Below are 18499 nucleotides of genomic sequence, written 5' to 3'. Positions count from 1 at the left end.
AAGCCTGTGCAAGCTGTGAGATCTGTTATGTTGTCTGAACTATTGCGTTGGATGGAAATTTTCAGCTGGCACTAATCAGCGCAATATCTAGCTATTGGAGGAATGTAATTGGTTTGGTACACGCTGTAGTGCTTCATTTGTACCCTTATGTGCAGATATATTAGGCATCTTGTTAAGCCAAACAAAAATGTACAGAGGGGACAGATTAGCAGCCAGAGCTCAGCAATCAGAGTGTTTGTTTTTGCATTCTAATACCCATGTGGAATACGTTTTATTTTGTGGATGGAGAGATTAGTCTTGCATGCAACAAAGCTGTAGGTGTGGTGCTGGTTTGATATATGGCCTCCATGTGAGGCTGTAGTTCATAAAGCACAGAAAGAAAGATCTGGCTTTGTAGAAAACAGCTATATTTTTGTGTAATTTTTCCTGCTGTACCTGAACCTGTCTAGTGCAGACTGAAGATTATGGGAGTTGTAGTGAAACATTTCTGGGGGGAACCTAATTTGGACTTTTTCACATTAAGAGACTATTAGAATTCATAAATATTTGTGGTAGCAAGATTCCAGCATATCAGATTTAAGCGTAAGAGAATGCTAAGTTTGCAAAATCATGAGATTTGTACAGGTGTGCATGAGATGGGGTGCATAGGGAGTTCTGAAATGATTACTACCAGAGGATTTTTGAAAATGGGCCAGGGATTGCATGACACACTAGGGTGCAGATTGCTCAACACCTTTTAATGTAGAACAGGACTATATCTTAGTTTTTCCTCCATCACAATTTTGACTATGTTTACTGAACTAGGATTGGGGCTAATCCTTTTTTTTTTGTAATTAGAATAGTCTTTGAAGTAGGTTATGCAGAGTGTGGCTTTCCCAAAGTTCCCTCATGTAAAGTTCCTGTTTTTCAACAATAAGAGCATCTTAGAGCCAAATAGTTGCTTGATCAAGGTGTAGTATTCTGTAGCGTTCTGATTTTCTCTTAGTGTAAAAGAATGCTCTTTAGGTAGTCTTGCTGTTGAGTTTCAATGAGACGTTTACCAATAATAAATGTGAGTATCAGTTTGTAGCCTGAAGGAATGTTTATTGCAACAATTTTCACCCCTATGCAGCATCTCAGCAGAGTGGGTGCTTGAGATTGAGGTATCCAGGTGGTGGATTGACTAACTATATAGATTTTATTGAGAATACTCACTGTATAATTTTTGTGTGCAAGATGGTGCCACGAGGCACAGGTGTATGCCCTGGAAGTTGACATTTTTTTTTATTTTAATAGGTACAATTACACATTTAATCTCATCCTCATGTATTTCATCTTCCCTTTGCAAATGCAGAATAATCAATAACAATGATGACAGAGACCAGCCCAGATTCGGAGGTGAAGAATGCTCAAGAAGGAAGTCCCCAGCAGCAGCAGGAGGCAGCAGCAACTGGGCCAAACACAGTGAATGGTAGCTCCACCAGCACAGTACACAATCAGGAAGCTGACGATAATGAGAAACCAGGAGCCCACAGTGATGCTAAACTTGGGGAGCGGGTGAGTTTACTCTGTTGCCAAAGGTACTCTCACAAAGGCTTAGAAGATATTTTCAAGGTTGGAACTCAGCCATTTTATAAATGATCTCATTAAAAAATATGCAGAATGGGCTCTCATTTATTTGCTGGAGTTTAGCACTAACTACAGCTTTTATTTGCTATAACAAAACATATTCAGTGCATCTAATCATTGCGCACAGAAATAGGCCTGCATTGACTTTCTGTGCTCTCTTACAACTGTTGTTTGTTAGAAACTACAACTGAACATTGAAAGCTGGCTAAAACCCAAGGGAAATTAATCCCTTTAACCTGGCTGTGTCCATAGACTGAAAAGTCTCTTGAGGTGGCTTTACTGTTCATAATATCTAACACTGCACTTAGCCTTTTTAATAATAACATCAATAGTTTTAATAACATTCTATTTTAATATTGCTATTTTACTATTTTATTGTATGCTACCCAGAGTCACATTCTGTGAGATTGGCAGACATATAAATATGATTTATAAATGAACAAACAAACAAACCATAAACTAGTAGGATATACCTAGTTCTGTTTATGGTATAAAAAACGTAGATAATATGGCAATGTTTCTGTTAAATACCATTGGATCAACATCATAAAGAAATCTTTATTTTCTTATATATTAATGGCCAAATACTATATTTTCGTCCCTATAGCAGAAGATTTTCATGACAGCCTGTACAGTTTATATGTAGGCTTAAATTATGGCATTTCCTGCTTTACAATTTTTTTTCAGTAGACCAGTGATGGCGAACCTTTTAGAGACCGAGTGCCCAAACTGCAACCCAAAACCCACTTATGCATCGTCGGGTGCCCGGTGGGTGTGGCCAATTGGGTGGGTGTGGCTGCCGTGGCAACGGCAGACTGGGTGGGACTAAAAAGTTCTATCAATCAATTCCAACTTTGCAAGATCTTTTTTTTTCCGCAAGAAGTTGAAATTGACTGATTGATTGAACCTTTTTTTTTTTTTTTTGCACACGGTGGCGGAGGCCTAAAGCGAAAAGGTTTTATAAAACCCAGCTGAAGGCCTAGGACTGGGACGACGGTGCACGTGCCCACAGAGAGGGCTCTGAGTGCCACCTCTGGCACCTGTGCCATAGATTCGCCACCACTGCAGTAGACCATTTAAAGCATAAAATAGCATAAAAAATAAAATGCAGTTAAAAATATACAGTAACAGCAAAACTAAGAAAACAATAACATGCCAGGGAGTTTTAAAATTATGTGAAAGTAAATAATCATTTTGTCTAATTGCTAGGATTTAAGCTTACATAAACATAGTCTCTATTGTCCACCTGGGAATAATATATCTGCAGGTGTCTGTTCCACGTTTGAGCATGATAGCGAAAATATGTCATGTTATCCTGCTGGCTCAGGAATTCTGGATGTTGAAGTCCACAGGTCATAAAGTTACCCTAGTTGCCCACCTCTGATTTAGGTAAATGCTACCTCTGCATTTCCCCCCATGCAGACTTGATGCAATGCCAATTTTCTACCTTTATTACCTTTTATAATGTGTTTTATATATCATACAAGCAGTGTATCTCCTGGTAGGCTGAGAACTGAGAACAGCTTCTGCATTCTAAACTCTTAATTTTTAAGCAAACAATTAACACAATGTTTTACATATGTGTCAAGCCCTCTAGGCTCGACATGGACAGGTGTGGGGGGAGGGCAAGGATGGTGAGCAGGGCGGAGGACGATGGAGGTAACCAGCACCAGCAAGACCAACCGCCTCTAGCCAGCCGGAACCTTCGGCCGCCGAACAGTTGATATGCAGCCGCATGCCAGCTGATAGTCCCAGCGATGTTCTTCGGCCCGCTGAACAGCTGATGGGCTGTCGGGGCGCCGGGCGGCTGGAGAGCTGTCATTAGAGCTGTGCCGTCCTACTGCTGGGACACTTACCAAACTGTTTGCAAGGCGGGCAGAGGGGGTGATTTACAGCAGGCTGGGAGTCGAGGACAAGGTCTGAAGCCGGCTGGGACGCGGCCATGAAAAGCTGAGGCGCACTGTTGGGCATTGCCAACAGCCATTTGAGGTCGCACGGCCGGATGCTGGTTAGATGGGTGGGGGCGGTGTTTACTGCCTGTGTGTGTATATACAGCGCTGGGAGGCAGTTGCTCCCAGCGTGGACTTTGAAAGTGGTGTACCTTTGAACTGCATGCTGAGGATTCCTCTCAGTAAATTGAAAACCACCTGTGAACTGATCGACTCGTGAGTCTTTCTTGCCAGGGGTGAGGTAGGATCTTTGACAATATGTATGTGGATGCTAATGAGAAGTCAGGAGCATATAACAATGTCTCCAGATCAGAATTAGGATGGGCTGTGCCAAGAGCAGAAAGGAGCCAAAAATGATCAAAATTTATCCCAGGAGTAGTTTTTAGTGTCAAGAGTTCAGCTTGTGATCATGTTAATTATAATGATAATGGTAAGAGCCGTGATGGGGCAGTGGCTGGAATGCAGTATTGCAGGCTAATTCTGCCGACTACCAACAGTTTGATCCTGACTGGCTCAAGGTTGATTCAATATTCCATCCTCTCATCCTTCCAAGGTTGGTAAAATGGAGACTGAGTTTGTTGAGGGCTATATGCTGACTCTGTAAACCGCTTAGAGAGGGCTGTAAAGAACTGTGAGGTGGAATATAAGTCTAAGTGTTATTGCTATCAATTTCTTTTAGTGTGTGCAGAGTGAATCTTAATTATGTTGCTCACTTCCAATGTTAAAAAAAAATTAGGCTATGAAAAGGTGTGTCATTAGGGGTCCTAGGTGCTCTCTGAGCTTGCTTGTTTTCTTGCAGGCATTTCATTACCCAAACTAGGTAACATCATCAGTGTTAGTAAGGAGTGCTCTTTGCTGTCAGTATATATTCTAGTGGCTTGCCTGCCAGTGTTGGTGGGGTGGTCTTAGAGATTCTTTGATTGGGCTATTTGGTGTTGACTTCTTTGGCAGTTCCTTGATTGGGGTACTTTTTACTTGATTGTTGGTCTAATGTTAACCTTGGAGTTAATCTATGCTGATGTAGATGCTGATTGCTGGTGGAGAGATGCTTGGGTCTTTTTCTTCCTTTTGGGGTTGGGTGATAGTCTCTTTTGCATAGTCTATAGATGTTGTTAATGTCTATGTGTCTATTGATGGCTGATTTGTCAGAGTGCCAGGCTTCTAGAAATTCCCTGGCATTTTTGGATTTGACCTGGTCTAGGATTGTCACATTTTCCCAATTGAAACTATGGTTAAATCTGTCTATATGTTGTGAAATTACAAGATTTTCATAATGTCTTATGACTGCTAGTTGGTGTTTGTGGATACATTCTGCCAGTCTTCTGCCTGTTTGTCCTACACAGTGGTTGTTGCAGTCCTTACATTGTATATTGTAGATGATTCCTGTTTTTTTCTTCTTGGGTTGTTACTATAGTGTATCTACTCAGCCCACTGGTATAAGGTGGGTAGAAACTATTGGAGATAGGCAGTCTTGAGGATAACCAGGCCCTATGCCATGAAAAGCATATGTTGTTATTGTTGTTAAAAAGTTGGGAGTTAGTAAACTTTACTGATCTGCTGCAAGTGATATAACCAGTGTATTCTAGTCTTAGGTCTGTACTTGCTTATTTGATTTGTATGCCATCTGTTTCTGAAGATCCTGGGTAGCTATTAGTCAGTGTCAAAATTTGCATAAAATAAAAATGGCTCCACAAAATAATGAATACAAAAATTAACTACATTGAAAACCACAGGGTAGATCCTTGTTGACCCTCTAAACATTATTAACTGGGCTTGGTGACAGTTGGAATCCAACTCCATTTGAAGAGCCATAGAGGTCCTATCCTTGCTATGGAGGATGGACAAATAATTGCTCTGGCAACAAGAAAACAAGTTTTCAGCTTGTTTTCAGTATTGTCTGTATTCTTTTTTATAAAGCAGGGGGTAAATAATCTGAGTATATGGTGAGATTATTTTAGGATGCCATCATAAGGGTATTTATTCCAAAATGTGAGAAAATATACATCTTGGTATGTACCAGACAAGGCAGTATTGTGCCACAATTTATTTTTAGTGGCCAAAGTAAGAGTAAGTCCGCTAAAGCATATCATTGTCCATGACTCAATGCAAGGCAATAGTGATTTACAAAGTAGAGCCAAGGAATAAGATAAGAAAAACAAAGAATCCTGAGCTTCTGTATGATACACTATAGTTAAAAAAAAAGGAGGATCAGGATATCAGTCAAGGGTATCTTCACATAATATCCAGACTAAAAGCTTAAACATGGAAGAGGAATCCTTCTGACCAAGTTGCAAGGACTCTGAGGGAAGGCTAATCAAATAATGCACTATCCTTGGTCCCAGAAATAAAAGGATTCTCAGAAGATAAAAATGGAGCCAGATGAGTTGTACTTTCATATGTGCCATCCCAAGAAACTTACTCTGTAACAAACAAATATAAGTAATTATATTTCACTGCTCTTTTTCACCAAACAAGCTTCACTACTGAGTTAAAGATGGCAGACAAGAATGGCACACATTGTTATCCTCTCAAAAGCTTCCATTTATTACAAAATGTTAGTATTGCAAAATCCCATCTTGCATTGGAGAAAATGTTCAAATACCTTCTTATTTCTTATAATGAGCAACTACAAAGTATTATGCCATTTCCCATCAGGAAATAAAAGTGTCAAATGTAAGGTCAACATAAGAGAATAAAAAAAATGTATGGTTATATTTGGAGAGGCTCTTATGTCCATTGATTCAGAACAGCTATTTTATAAGAAGTACCAAATGAAACTTAAGAATGGTGTTTGTATTATTGTACAGGGCAGAGAATATAGCAAGAAGGAAGTAGCAACAATGTGTAAGCATCTCTCTCCAGGTAATTCTGTCAAAAAATAAATATTACAAGGATAAAGCCAATCGTCATTCACTCCCTCGTTTTTCCTCAGGGTTTTCTGTATCAGACTTATCTATTGTGTGAGGAACTAGAATTGCAAACGGGCCAGCGCTGATCTGGTTACTGAGTACAGATTGAAATTGAAAGTACCATCAATGGGAAGGACCTAACCTTTTCTAGCTACAACGTATATAGACATTCCTGAAATGTAATCAACTATTTTTTATATTAAAAGCCCATACAGTGGTTAAATATGGTGCTAGCTTGGTGCAGATATAATAGACTGAAAGCAAAACTTATTTTTTCCCATAAGTCTCATCAAAGCACCAGGCTGTCAGCATTTTGCAATGATCTGGTGCTGCATCTTAACAAATTTGCTTTTAGGAATTATTGGATTTTCTCTCGAGAGATAATTACGTGATTTTTCTTTTATTTTCACCTATGGTATCATTCAGTATAAAATTGTTGATTAGTAGCATAGAACTAAAATTAGTCAAAATTGCCGCACTGAATACATTGGGAGGGGCAGGAATCAACTGGGCTACACAGAGCTTGAATGGCATAATCTATACATGTAAAGCAAGTCTACTGCAGTTTTGTGTATAGGTGCATATATGCCCTCTCCCCCATCACATTCATATAGAAAATGTTTTTCAGTTTTCGACTCCTGGCATTTGCTGGTAGTCTTCCAGCCAAAGTACTAATCAAGCCCAATCCTGCTTGATAGAAAGGGTCTGAGTAAATATACAGGTAGTCCTTGACTTAGGACCACAGTTGAGCCCCAAATTTCTATTGCCAAGGAAGGCAGTTGTTAAATGAATTTTCCCCCATTTTACAACTTTTTTGGCCATGGTTAAGTGAATCACTGCTTGCTGTTAAATGAATCATGTGGTTCTTACGTGAATCTGGCTTCCCCCATTAACTTCGCTTGTTGGAAGCCGGCTGGGAAGGTTACAAATGGTGATCACATGTTATTAATATATGCCAGTTGCCAGGGCCCAAATTTTGATCACATGACCATGGGAATGCTACAACAGTCATAAGTGTGAAAACTAGTTATCTTTTTTTCAGTGCTGTTATAATTTCAAGCAGTCACTAAATGAATGGTTGCAGATCGAAGACTGCCTATTCCTCTGCTTAAAAAATGTTGAGTCAATTTTCTGTTTCCCCAGCAGAATATAGTCCTCTTCTTCATAAAGCATTATGATCTGAATGAAAAATAAGAATGAATGAAATGTAAATACATCAAAAGTCCCAGCCACAAGAGCCAATAATATGCTATAGAAACTCAACACAGCAGTGATCTCAAATAAGCCTTGTCCTTCGTGTGAGGTCTTCAGTCATGCGCTTTTTCCTACCAACTGGTTGGAATTTTATTTTCTGTCAAAATATTTGATATAAAATGAAGTCATTTTGCTTGACAATTCAGTCCATGTAAGTGGTATCAGTTGCTGGTAGTTCTACTGCAAAGTTAGAGAACAGAAGAAAGCGCATCATAGATTTGATTTCATTATATGGACAAACCATAAAGATGGTAATCCCAGTGTATCATCCATGTATTATGAGGAGAGTATGGTCTATCTTCCAAGTAATGGCATTAGGATAGTTAGTGAGAAAGTTTTTCAAATAAAATGTCAACCTAGTTTGGTGAATAGAATGAACGAGTGAAACCAGAAAAGTCTTAAAGGAAGGGTACATAAAAATAGATCTTGCACTGTGGTACTGTAGTAGCTGATTCTTGCACTGAGCAGGGAGTTACACTAGAAGATTACCTTGTTGCCTATCGCCACTTATATTTTTTGATTCTACTTTATTTTTAGGCTGTGGACATGGATGAAAAGGACTACAGTGAAGCAGATGGGTTATCTGAGAAGACTACCCCCAGCAAGGCCCAAAAATCTCCTCAGAAAATCACAAAAAAGTTCAAGAGTGCAGTCTGCAGGGTGACTCTTCTGGATGCCTCAGACTATGAGTGTGAAGTAGAGGTGAGCATGGGGGCTGTACCACTTGACTTTTTTATTTCTACCCATAAGTTTATTTTGTTTGCCCTCTAAATATAAAAACTGAGTAGCTCCATGGAAAGCATACCTGCTAAAATCAAGAAGCTTTTTTAAAATAGCCTTAGATCAGTGTATTAAAACAGATAATACTTTCAACTTTGCTAAAGACTCATCTGCATGCTTAACTCTGTGTATGAATGCACAGGGAAAGCAGGTGTGAGTGACTCATACATTTTTAAGTCTAGGCAGCCTGCTATCTGTATAGTTTGAGAGAATGAAGTGTAGGCAATAGGTTTGTGTGCTTGTATAACTGTTATTTTGATAGAGGCACCTAAAGAAGGGGAACATTACTTGCAGCATTCAGTCAAGAAGATTTGAGTATTTATAAAGTGAAGAAGATGTTTTAAATATTTATAAAAACTTATAAAGCTTGGTTGGCATGACTAACCCTCCCTTCATTATCTATACATAAATCCACTTTTCTACAGAATAAAAGATAGCCAGGTAGTGGTTCATCTTTTCATAGATATTAGAACCATTGTTTCCTATATGGTGAATGGGCAATATGTATTCCTTAGATGGCGAAGAAAAAAGGGGTAAGTATTTGAAAATTCTTAAGATACTTACCTTCTGCTGCAGGAAATAATATAAGATGTCATACATTGCAAGTCTGTCTTTTTTCATTTCTTTTAAAAATGGATAGGTCACAATGCGGGGAAAGGATTTGAGGGAGAACATATATATTTCCTGATTGCCCAGAGGATCTACAACAGTGGGAAGCAGTTTTATTCCTATTTTTAAGAGTTTCTTCCAATCCTCTCTGCACTTTCCTGAATGGAACGGGACAACTCACCGACGCTAACTCGCTGCAGCCAACTTGTCATGGCCAACTCACCATGGGACAATTCACCGCAGGACAAATACAAAAGTTCAATTAATTTCAGTGGAACCATGGTTAATAATAATAAAATGAAGTAAATCCAGAAATACAAGAGTTACAATAATTTTGATGAAAATGTGATTAGCAATAATAAAAGTAACTGAATGAAATGATTAATTCAGCATTGAATTGTCCCGTGCCAAATTGACTTGCGTCGAGTTGGCCGTGGTGAGCAGTCCTGCACCGAGTTGGCCATGGTGAGTAGGCTATGGTGAGTTGGCCCTGGTGTATTGTCCTAGACCAGTGGTTCTCAACCTTTTTAATGCCGTGACCCCAACCGGTCATAAGTTGAGGACTAAACCAGTCGTAAGTCGAGGACTAAACCGGTCGTAAGTCGAGGACTACCCAACCGGTTGTAAGTCGAGGACTTTCCCTGCCCAGGAGCGCCGCGCATGCGTGGTTCCGCCCCCTGCACCTGCTGAGGTGTAGCTGGCAAGCAGCAGAGACGGAGCAGGCCGACCATCAGCTGGCCCAGCCCAAGGGAGGTAAGGCACCCGCCGGAAAAGGGGAAAAAATGGCAGACAAAAAAAAATGGCGGACACCCTTGCTTGGTGACCCCCGTGAAATGGCCAATCGACCCCAAATGAGGTCCCGACCCACAGGTTGAGAACCACTGTCCTAGACCCTTCCTGAAGGAATGATTAGATATAGTCATTAATGGCATTAAATAGCATTATTTGAAGTCACAGAGAAATTTTCCTATTAGGGAAGTTACTCCTATATAGAGTTGTGGCTATTATGCTCAAAATGTAAAATTAGAAGTTTATTAGTTTACTTCAGATTTAGCTCTGAAATGCACACACACATTTTTACCAAGAACATTTTTGTTTAGTTTTTTCTTCTGTTTTGTTTTTATTTCTCATCATTGGCAAGGCTATAAAAAAGTGAGAAAATCCAGACATTTCAATAGAGATGGGATGGTATGTTTAGAGCCAAAGAGAGGTTACATTCTAATCTGCTGGATATTCTTCTGTTACTAGTTAAAAGAGCAATCACTTCTCCTGTCCAGTTGCTGAGATTTCTAGAACTTCACATTATTCCTTTTCAATAAATCTTGATAAAGAAATTCTGGAAAAATCTTGCTTTCTGTAAATATACGTTAGGATTATCTGATTTTCTCAATAATTTTTGAAGAGCAGTATAAAATAAATATGTACAAGAATTGCACAGCTCACATCTGAAGGTAGTCAGTAGCTAGAGACTTTTCTTTTTGCAATTTTTCAGAGAAATAGATGATTAGGAAGGAAGAAGGGAGCTTTCAGATTCCATATTTTGCAATGAGTTCTGGTACAACCTTTCTCCATAAGGATAACTCACACTGTATACATTTCTAGAATTCCCCAGTTAGTGTGACCAATGGCTTAAGAATTCTTGGGTTAAAGTCCGTGCATCTGTAATGTGCTACGATTAGGAAAGGCTGGACTAATACATAAGATAATAAAATCTGATATATTGTGTTAGAAGCAGCTTATAACAGAGTTGGAAGTCTTTGAATCAGTACCTCTCCAATTGGAATAGAAAGATTCTATGAGGTAGTTTTATGTGTTTGCTTAGTAAATCTATAAACAGATAAGGCAGAAAATAATTATACTATATATTAATTATTAATAATAATTTCTTAAATTTATGTACTGCTCAACTCCCAATTGCTCTAGACATCTATTTAATACTGCTGTTGAGATACCAAACCATGACACTGCAAGAGTTCAGTTGCTTCAGACTGAAGATGTAAGTGGCATGGAAGCAGTAGCCAGAGGGAAAGGTTCTCTGTGTGAAAGAAGATGACTAGATGCTTGAAATTACAGAAATATGTCATTGAGATTCTTCTTTTGCAGTTTGTGGCATTAACATTGACATTGTCATTTTTTGTTTCTGAAAAATCCAGAAATGGCTTTCTTCAATTAAGTAGTTTCTAGTGTGCAGAATTTCCCTTCAGTGAAATTATCAGGTCTTGATAAATGTATTAATTAATGACTTTGTTCAGAAATGCAGCTATTGAGACCCCCAGTGAAAATGGGAAGAGGCCTTTCAGAGACACATGTAGAATGCCATAACATGCTAAGACATACAGTAGGAAAGAGTAGAGAGAAGGGAAGGTAGAATTGGGACAAAGGACCAGAAAAAAGGGTTAGGATAATTTACTTTGTAAGTTGTACAACACCATTGGAAGGCATGAGCTCAAGCTATCCTCTTCTACGGGGTACAGTCACTCAAGCAAGGGAATCTGTCTAATTTCATTCCTCATGTTACTACCAAAGTTGCAGAATGCTATCTTCTCTGTGTTCCTAAAATCAGGATAATTAATTTTGACATTTGTGCACATTCTTCCATGTAAGACAGTGCTAACCAGGCATTCATTTAGGAGCCTCCTTTGGCGCAAATAGCACTTTTTTCTTGTTTAATTCAGTGCAGGACATGTGAAAGTGAAGCAGAAATATTGCATGTTCTCCATTGAAAGAATGTATGTATGTATGTATGTATGTATGTATTTGTGTATGTATTGGTTGAAAACACATGTAAGAGGCCTTCATCCTGCAGTGGATAGACAATAGCTAGAATAATGATGATGACTAAATCATTTATGTATGTATGTATGTATGTATGTATGTATGTATGTATGTATGTATGTATTTATAATGTTCTTTCTAGTAGCTCTAGAGTTTTTCCTGACAAAAATGACCAAGCTTTAAATATTTGTTTGTACATAAGATAAGATTTTCTGTTAAAATATATGTTTTTATTTCTGATATGTGTTAAACTTGCGAAAGATTTTCTAAGACGAGATAAAAAGAAAATGAAAAGAAATTAATTTTATGAGTCACTATTTGAAGGGATTAAAGATTAAGATTTTTAATAAATTGCTTCCTTTTGATAGCTCAGGATTTTTCCTGAATGATGAGGCTTTAAAGATATATTTATAAGATAGGGGAAGAAGAAACTTTTTGTTCTTTTTAGAGAAAGTAATACGGTAAGTTACTGTGTTAAAAGTAAAGGATTGTGAAGCTGATTTATTTGACTTAGATAAAAATGTATTGTTACATCTGGTAACACTTAATAGACTTTTGCTGATTAAACTTGAATTATGGGGCTTTCTTATTTGTTTATAGATAAGAGATGGAATATGGGAAGAAGAGATTTCTCTTTAGTTAGAAATTGTTTGTACTTGTTTGATGAAGGGAGAAGTTATTTTTTTTAATATATCCTTTTTCTCTTATATTTTTCTCATTTTTTTCTCTGCACTTTTCATTTTTTTCTTTACTTTTCATATTTTTTTTAGTTTGCATTATTTTTTATCTTTGAATGTTTAAACCTTAATAAAAAATTATATATGAAAATATGTTAATATTCCTGGGATCAAGTTGCTCATTATATCTGTTCACTCTCTAAGCTGGCTGATCCCTGCATAATTTAGGATGATTCTGTTTTATCAAACATCCATAATCTTCCCCAATGATATAGCATTGCCTATCTTGTAGCAAATAAGGACATTCAACAGAGCCCTTTGACAAGTAAAGATATAGGCATATCCTTATTTAAATAGGACTTTCAGGGTTCAGTGTTATAAACACCTCACTGTGTCTCATTTTCTGTTGACTTTTTTCAAAAAAGTTATTGGTGTCAGTTGAATATGGGTTGCAAATTGCTTTTGTACAATTTGTACAAGTAACTAAATAAAGAACAAAACATTGAGGGACTGGGAGAAAGTTAAAAGGGCCTTTATGTGCCTTTGATCTCCATGCTTCTGCAGTCAGGCTTTTTAGCTGACATCTTGAACAGTGAGATTCTGAAAGTGGCCTGACTTACTGCAGAGGAGTTGATTGTTGTAGAGATGAAAGTTCCCTTTAAGCAAAAGAAGTGGGTGGAGTGATAGCCTGGAATAGATTGTTAAAAGACCTTCAAAGCCCAGAGATGTGAGCCTGAAAGGATGCATAAAATTAATTACCATTTTTTGAAAACAGGTTGATATTTGCCCATTGATGAACACATGCTGAGGTCTCGTTTGCTTTGCTATTCTTAATTTATCAAGATTTACAAAATACGGATGTCTACCAAGATGGGTTATTATCTCTTTTAGATGAGTTCAATTTGTGCTGATCATCCTCTTCTCTTTCCTTCTATTTTTTTTCAGCATTATAGTTTTCTCAAGAGTACTAAGTCTCTGCCTAATGTCTCCAAAATGTCATATTTTGAATTAGGTCATTTATGCCTCAAGTGAGAAAACTGGATTGATTTGGTCTGTGATCCATTTGTTTGTTTTATTGGCTACCTATGATACTAGTTTTCTCCAGCATCAAAGTTCAAAAATGACTTTAATCAAAAGTGTCAATAGACTATCTGCCCGTCTTCAGAATCTAACTTTCAGTTCTATACAGTGTCATAGGGAAAACCATTGCCAGCACAATCCTGATCTTTGTAGATACAGACATTTGTGGCTTCTAAATATCTTTTCCAACACTTTCATTGCTACCCTACTAAGTGCTAGTCTACCATATATTTCTTGAGGGCTGATTCCTTTAATTTACTTCAGTGCCTTCATTGTCAATTCTACAGTTCTTTTGTTACACCTTTAATTTAGTCTAAATATAGTTCCATTTTTCTATGCAGCTTCAGATTGTTTTTTTTCCCCTGCAGGGCAACATCAGAAACTAAATATGCCAAATCTAGCCATATCATAAACATCATTAGGAATTCAAATGAAGTTTTACTCTTACTCTGTAACATGTTGAATGCCATCTATCTATGCATTTTACTGGTAAATACAAGAATCATTTACCATTGCATTGCAGTAAGAAATGATGCCTCTGTTGTTGTCAGTAATGTGATCTTCCTCCTCCTTCAGCATCTTCTTATATCTTTGCTGCCCAATATCAATGTCTGCTTGCTTTAGCAGGACAACTACCATAAGATGACCTTTATGTCTTGGATGATCATGCTGGAAGTGCATACTTTTGGCATAAACTCTTGCTGTTCTTTTCTTATCCTTCTCAGGAACAATAGACACCAAAGATGAGGCAGCATAACATACTTCATAGGAAGAGGCAGCTTGAAAAACATCACTAATTATTTGTTACCAGTGTATGACTATCTTGTTCACAGTCATTTGATCTCCTAAACCAGCTTTTAATTTTAAAAAAGAAAAAAAAAGATTCATATTAAATGCCTAAATAGATTCATTGCCTTTTGTTGCACAGGTTAATAAGTTTCTTCATATAATGGAAGTATTTTTGTGAAGTGTTAATTGCTTGTGGTTTTTGATGATGTAGCCATTAGTTTTCATTCTCAGAGCCCACATGCTGACATGTCATGACATAGAATCGTATTAGTAGATCAAACTTTGGGTCGTGTTGTCACTATCCTCAGAGTATGTCAGTTTGACTTCCAAGTGGGACAGTTAGAGGAAAGTAATCTTGGAATTACAGATCTATATTTTTGAACAAAGTTAGATAAAGAATATGTATCTCTGTAACAGGGTAAAGATACACTTGAGTTGAACTTGATTCTTGCAGTTTTCTTGGCAGTGTTATACAAGTGGCTTTTCATTACTGCTTTCTTATTCTTAATTTAACCTACCGTACATCTTTGGAATTTTCTAGTTAATTCATGTAGAAGTGCTATCTGAAAAAAGGCAAGGTTGGCTAGCTGCTGTCAATTGAGCTTGCCTGGCCTTGGCCTTGTAAGCTAAATAGGGTCAGGTCTGCTTAGTATTTGAATGGACGACCACCAGGGTATTTATGCTTTCATTTTTTTTAAAAAAAAATCCCATTTAAAAGTTAAAAATGCTCAAGTTTGTACATGTGCATGTATCATTTTAATAAACCTTATTTTGTAAGCATAGCTGCTCCTAGAGATATTAACTAAAAGTTTGGAAGGAAATAGAGGGCCTTATAAGACTTTCAGGTTTTGTGCAGTCCTGTAATGTCTAATAAAGAAAGTATTACTGTTCTTCACTGCATGATCAGTCAAAAGGGGGCTGTTTTGCATCTGTTGCTATGTGAGCTTTGGAAAGAAGTTAATGCAATTCACATCGCTCTTAATTTTTGCCACTTTGTTTGTGTCCATACAGAAACATGGTCGAGGTCAAGTACTCTTTGACCTGGTCTGTGAGCACCTTAACTTGCTGGAGAAGGATTATTTTGGACTTACATTCTGTGATTCAGATAGTCAGAAGGTAATGTTGGGCTGGTTTAAATAAAGTTTGTGGTTTGCCTATTTCAGATGTTGTGGTTATGTAGGATTTCCTCTTAATGTGCTCTCATACTTTTTCAGAATTGGCTGGATCCTTCTAAAGAAATAAAGAAACAGATTCGCAGTGAGTAGTTCAAAGCATGGATATTTAAGACTTCTCAATCTGGAAACCATCATGCAAAAGTATATAGTCAAGAACTTAATATAAAGCACATTGCATAATAAGATCACTGTGTACATTATTAACATTCATTTGAAATGCTCTAGACCAGGGGTAGGCAACCTTGGCTCTTTTATGACTCGTGGACTTCAATTCACAGAATTCCTGAGCCAGTCATGGCTGGCTCAGGAATTCTGGGAGTTGAAGTCCACGAGTCATAAAAGAGCTGAGGTTGCCTACCCCTGCTCTAGACTGTACAAAATTACAATGGTTTACTGGCTGTTGAAATATACTACTAGTGAATGAGATGTTTCTGAACCTCGGTATGTATTTCAGATGAATTTCCACTATCAATTTTCTAGCAGGTAGATTAGGAATAACTGACAGAATAGATTTACTCTGCCTGAGGAGAGAGGCTTTCTGAGTCTCTGGCTCTCATTTTCCAGCCCTGCTGTCTTTGCATTTAGAAATCAATTCTTTAGAGAGTAATTCTCATTTTTTAAAAAAAGCACAGAATTCTTGTCAGCCCCATCTCCTTTTTACAATTTATCAGAAATGAAGGATGTATCTATCCCATCGGGTACTACTGTGCATCCTAGCGATTCCATTTGTAACCTTTAGAAATGGAAAAGACACCAAAATTGTTCTGTCTAATCCATTGGCAGGGTTTCTTTTCTACCAACTCCATAAAATGATTTCCATGAAACCCAACTGTGTCACACAAACTTTATGAAGCACAGTTTTGTTTCACAAAAGTAAAGCAAATAATGTTTCTGATATTTGTGAGCAAGAGGGTCTCAGGTTTGTATCTTAGATTTTTAAGAGCTGGCGAAATACCTCTTATTGACTTTTTCTTTGAAAATAGCTGGCTATGGGATAGGTTTGCGACGCAGTATCTTGAAGAGATGTTGCTGGAGGTCTTTCCCCAACAGCAGGCTCTCTTGAGGATTTGAGCTTGTTTCCATGGCAACACCATAGTCACTGTCTCTCTGCACAGCAAAGACTCTTTTGCTTATTGCAAACCTTAAAAGGCAAGCATACCTGCTGTTTGCCTCAGCCATCAAGATCCAGGAAAGCAGAGATCTCCACTAATTCTGAGGAGTGTGTCTTTTTAAAGTCTTTATAAGTTCTTTAGAGATTTAGAGTAAAGGGGAATGTGAGGCAACTCAAAAAAAGAAATAAAAACCACATGTGAGAGAGTCAATCAAAGATGCATTACCTAAACGTGTGCCCTAATATTTTTCCCTTTTCTTCTCTTTCTCACTTATTTAGGTGGCCCCTGGAATTTTGCCTTCACAGTCAAATTTTATCCACCAGACCCAGCCCAACTCACAGAGGACATCACAAGGTAAGTAAAAATGTATCTGTCTTGGCCAATTCTTACTCAACTCTCTTAAAAGGAAAATAGTTGAGTTCACACATTGATGAAGTCATAGTTTATTTTATCTGTGTGGAACAACTCTCAAAAGCTGGAAATACACAACATGCCATGCCAATTTGTGTTCAGAAAAATTTCCTGTCTCGCCTTATTCATTCCCTCAGAAGTATTCCAAGAACTATTTGAAGGGCAACACAATAGCATGACGATTTTCCAGGGTATTGTTCCTACTGCTAATATTGGTCATTGGAAAGAAGGAACATTCTTCCAGAAGCAATATTACTCCAGTCATGTTGAGAGCGCTGAAGCATTTCCTGATTGAAAGGATTTGCCAGTGACATACTGTTGCCTGGGGGATGCACAGTTGGGGGCTCCTTTCATGTACCTGTTAAGTGGTACCCATCTATCTACTTGTGGTCTCCTACTTTCAAACTGCTGAGTCGGCAGGAGCTGGAGCGAGTGACAGGAATTCACCCTGTCCTGTGATAGCAACTTGGTCTCAAACATGAGCCTGCTGATTGTCAACTCAGCAATCTAACCACAGGAGCCACCACGCTCTTTGTCCTAATAATCATTTGCATTCTTGGTATTGAAGGGGAGAGAAAGTTTGAATCAGAGACTTTGGTGCTGTTTCCTGTTTGCCAAATGGAGGTAACTTGTTTTGCAAAAAGCCTTCATTGTATCATTAATTCCCTGTATTTCCCTGTTAAAGGTTAATAGTCTATCACCCAATATTGTGGCCTTACTTAAATGGTACCATTTTTTAGTCACATGAGATTAATTAAAACTGGATGTTCATCAAGTTTCTGATGAGCTTTGTTGGCTTTCCCTCACTTCAAGCAAATTTCCAAATTTAAGTTATTAAAATTCAGAATTCTGATTGCTGAGTTTATCAGATTCCCCAGAAGATTATTGTGTAAAATGGACATGCTGTAATTAATGGTGGACTAGTAGTTAAACAAGCTTGTCTGGAAACATAATCATCTCTTAGCTGTTTACTTTTCTTATGAACATTTCAACTTTCTGACCTCTTCCTATCCTTAGGTATTACTTGTGCCTGCAGCTCCGAGCAGATATTATCAGCGGACGTCTACCGTGTTCTTTTGTAACACATGCACTGTTAGGCTCCTATGCTGTACAAGCTGAACTGGGAGATTATGATACTGAAGAACATGTTGGCAATTATGTTGGTGAACTACGTTTTGCTCCAAATCAGACCAGAGAATTGGAAGAGCGTATTATGGAGCTACATAAGACTTACCGGTGAATATATTTTTACCTACTACTGCTAATTCAAGAGCAAACAAGTTTTAGAAAGATTTGCATAGCCTATACTTTCCTATATTTATCATAAAAAATCCTTTTAAACAAATGTCAGCCTTTTGCTCATCAGTGTTT

The 18499-nt window shown here is 37.8% G+C and overlaps 1 protein-coding gene across 1 annotated transcript; it reads left to right on the top strand.

Moving 5' to 3' along the window:
- Positions 1 to 1338: 1338 nt before the first annotated feature.
- On the top strand, positions 1339 to 15695 carry LOC107296396 (band 4.1-like protein 1). Its single transcript, XM_015825741.1, has 4 exons — positions 1339 to 1536; positions 8258 to 8422; positions 15442 to 15546; positions 15645 to 15695. Exons 1-4 carry the CDS (start codon positions 1348 to 1350, stop codon positions 15693 to 15695), a joined length of 510 nt encoding a protein of 169 aa, XP_015681227.1. The 5' UTR covers positions 1339 to 1347.
- The last annotated feature ends 2804 nt before the right edge of the window (positions 15696 to 18499 follow it).

Source organism: Protobothrops mucrosquamatus, unplaced genomic scaffold, assembly GCF_001527695.2.
Source record: "Protobothrops mucrosquamatus isolate PMUCROS unplaced genomic scaffold, P.Mucros_1.0 scaffold2785, whole genome shotgun sequence".
Lineage (NCBI taxonomy): Eukaryota > Metazoa > Chordata > Lepidosauria > Squamata > Viperidae > Protobothrops > Protobothrops mucrosquamatus.
The sequence above is the reverse complement of the archived record's forward strand: the minus strand, read 5'-3'. Positions and strand labels throughout refer to the sequence as shown.